The sequence below is a fragment of the Fusarium odoratissimum genome (assembly GCF_000260195.1).
Source record: "Fusarium odoratissimum NRRL 54006 unplaced genomic scaffold supercont1.252, whole genome shotgun sequence".
NCBI lineage: Eukaryota > Fungi > Ascomycota > Sordariomycetes > Hypocreales > Nectriaceae > Fusarium > Fusarium odoratissimum.
The window spans coordinates 1-2,365 of NW_022158938.1; the positions used below are offsets into that span (position 1 = coordinate 1).

At 46.5% G+C, this 2,365-nt stretch overlaps 2 protein-coding genes across 2 annotated transcripts; both read right to left on the reverse strand.

Moving 5' to 3' along the window:
• Window positions 1-344: 344 nt before the first annotated feature.
• On the reverse strand, window positions 345-974 carry FOIG_16862 (uncharacterized protein; the record flags this gene model as incomplete). The annotated part of the gene is made up of 1 exon (XM_031218341.1): window positions 345-974. One exon carries the CDS (start codon window positions 972-974, stop codon window positions 345-347), a length of 630 nt encoding a protein of 209 aa, XP_031051944.1.
• Window positions 975-1,259: 285 nt separating this feature from the next.
• On the reverse strand, window positions 1,260-2,000 carry FOIG_16863 (uncharacterized protein; the record flags this gene model as incomplete). Its single annotated transcript, XM_031218342.1, has 1 exon — window positions 1,260-2,000. The coding sequence occupies one exon, from the start codon at window positions 1,998-2,000 to the stop codon at window positions 1,260-1,262; it is 741 nt and encodes a 246-aa protein (XP_031051945.1).
• Window positions 2,001-2,365: the final 365 nt, after the last annotated feature.

The following is a 2,365-nucleotide window of genomic DNA, read 5'->3' on the forward strand; positions in this document are numbered from 1 at the left end:
TTTAGAGACTGAAAGTTTCCCGTGCGGTACATCAGTCATATTACGATCGCGTCATAGGCGTGGAAAAAATAGAATGGGTAAGACCTCCAATTGCTCAAGCCATAATATACCCCAATAAAGACGTGATAAAGAGCATGATATTTTGGAGTTGAAGTGGCAACTGCTTAATACTCTACCAGATTCCATCTCGCATCTTCTCAAGAATTTATATTAACCTATCTTGTGTGAAGCTTACCAGCCCTGTGTCTGTGTCTGTAGTACAACACAGTCGACCACTATTCGGCTCTCCATCCCTATCTGGCTGAGCTAGTTCTATTTCACCTATATAGAAGCATTAATATCACCTAGGATGCGACGACCGACTTGCCTGAGCCGTAAATGATATTCTTGACCTCGAGATTGAGATTGCTCATGGATCCAAGTATGCTGGGGCACTCGGGCTGGTTGCTGACGGCAAGGTTCAGGTGGCACTTCTCGTTCACACCATACTTGCAGATGGGATCATAGATGTTGTACAACTCATAGTTCTGGGCGACCCAGCTTGTGGGCTCGTCAAGGCATGAAGTGACGTAGTTCATGGAATTGGCGGCTGATAGGGGAAGCTTTCCGTTGTCGAGGATTTCATTGCACTTGGAGGCGTGGACGAACTCGTAGTCCATGACAATGCCACCGTCCTGTTGGGGGTTCTTAGCAGCGGACTCGCCGAAGCCAAGGTAGTTCCAAGCATCGTAGGAGATGTCGTGAGCACCCCCGGAGGAGTCGATCTTGAGGAGATGGACGTCGCGGCCCTCGTTGGAAACCTTGACGCAGATGTTGTTACAGTCAACGGTACCGGGCCAGTAGGCAACGCGGTTGGTGTCGATCTTGCAGCCGAGAACTCCAATGGTGCTGGAGTACTGATCGTGGGGAGTAATACTTGCAGAGCCACGAGTAAACATGCTAACTAGTATTAAACCGAAAACATAGTTTGTCATTTGGGTCAAAAGTAGTGTATATGTTTTTATATTAAAATCAGTTTTTATTTCTAAAGCGTATTTGACAGCGACTAAAAATACGAAGTATGTTTCGATTTATGTTACTCTATAATTATATTGCTCCTTTTACAGTTGGTTCCGTATGTAATAGTCTATTTATTCTATAAGTTTACTTTATATTATTTAAATACTCAATTTACTTTAATAATCTTTCGAGAACCATAGCAATCCATTATGTTAGTAATTACCTATTGTTTACGAGGACGAATTGTAATACATGGAGCCCTAAGCAAGCTCTGTTTCAATGATACCCTCCATCGATTCAAATGGACCCCAGATCTTCAGTACATTCAGCCCAACACTCTGAACCAGCTGGCGCCACTCATTCTCTGTTCTCTCCTTTGCACCCAGACAAGCCATCATGGTGATGTCGGACGTCGTCACCCGTGCGAGGGGCTTGATGGAGTTGATAATGCTCTCGTGGATAAGAAGTCTTGAATAGCCAGGCTCCATTGCATCAGCGATGTGCTTGAGGATTTGACTTGCTTTATTGTCTTCCCAGTCGTGCAAGATATTGTGCATGAAGTAAGCTCGAGCGCCTCTGACTGGTTGGGGAGTGAAGAAGTCGTGAGACTTTACAGATATAGTGTCCGGAATATCGAGTTCCCTAAGGATCCCCGGTAGATCTTGGAGGACTAAGCTTCCCGCAGGAGTACCAGGATGGCGGATATGGAACTTGATCAAGTCATGGCCTTTGCTGCCGCCGACATCTACGACCAATGGCCGGTCAAGCTTATAGTTAGCAAGGAGGGTACCGGTCGGGTAGATTTCAGGCCAAGGCGTCAGGTTATATTTGGAGTGGCTTTCCATAGCATCATTGAACTCTCTTGAAGCGACAGGATTGGCAACAAGTGACTCGAATACATTCTCCTTCGAACCGTTCACGAACTGCCAGTTACAGTTATAGGGATCTGTAAGGTTCCTATAACCAACTTGTTTCAGGTATTCAGGCAATCTTCGAAACATTGGGACGTTTACGAAATGATATAAGCCCCCGTAGACATTGGCGAGTGCTTGGTCTGCAGCGAGTGCTTTCACCCAAGGCGTAGGTTTGTATGTGTCCTCAGCAGTCTCAATGACTAGATTCTGGCCAGAGATCTGCCGTATCAGTCGTCCTGCCAGCGGTCAGCGATTTAGCTCAAAGACTTTGGAGGGAGTAGCCTACGGATCAGCACAGGATCAGTCTTGGTAAGCTCAGCTAGCTCAGCGCAAGTCTTGTCTCCACCCCCAGCCTCAACCCACTTTGTGAAAATACCAGCATCGATCAAAGTCTTGGTGCATGCGGTAGTAGCTGGGTTGACCCAACAGTGTTGCCAGACGATATCCCAGGG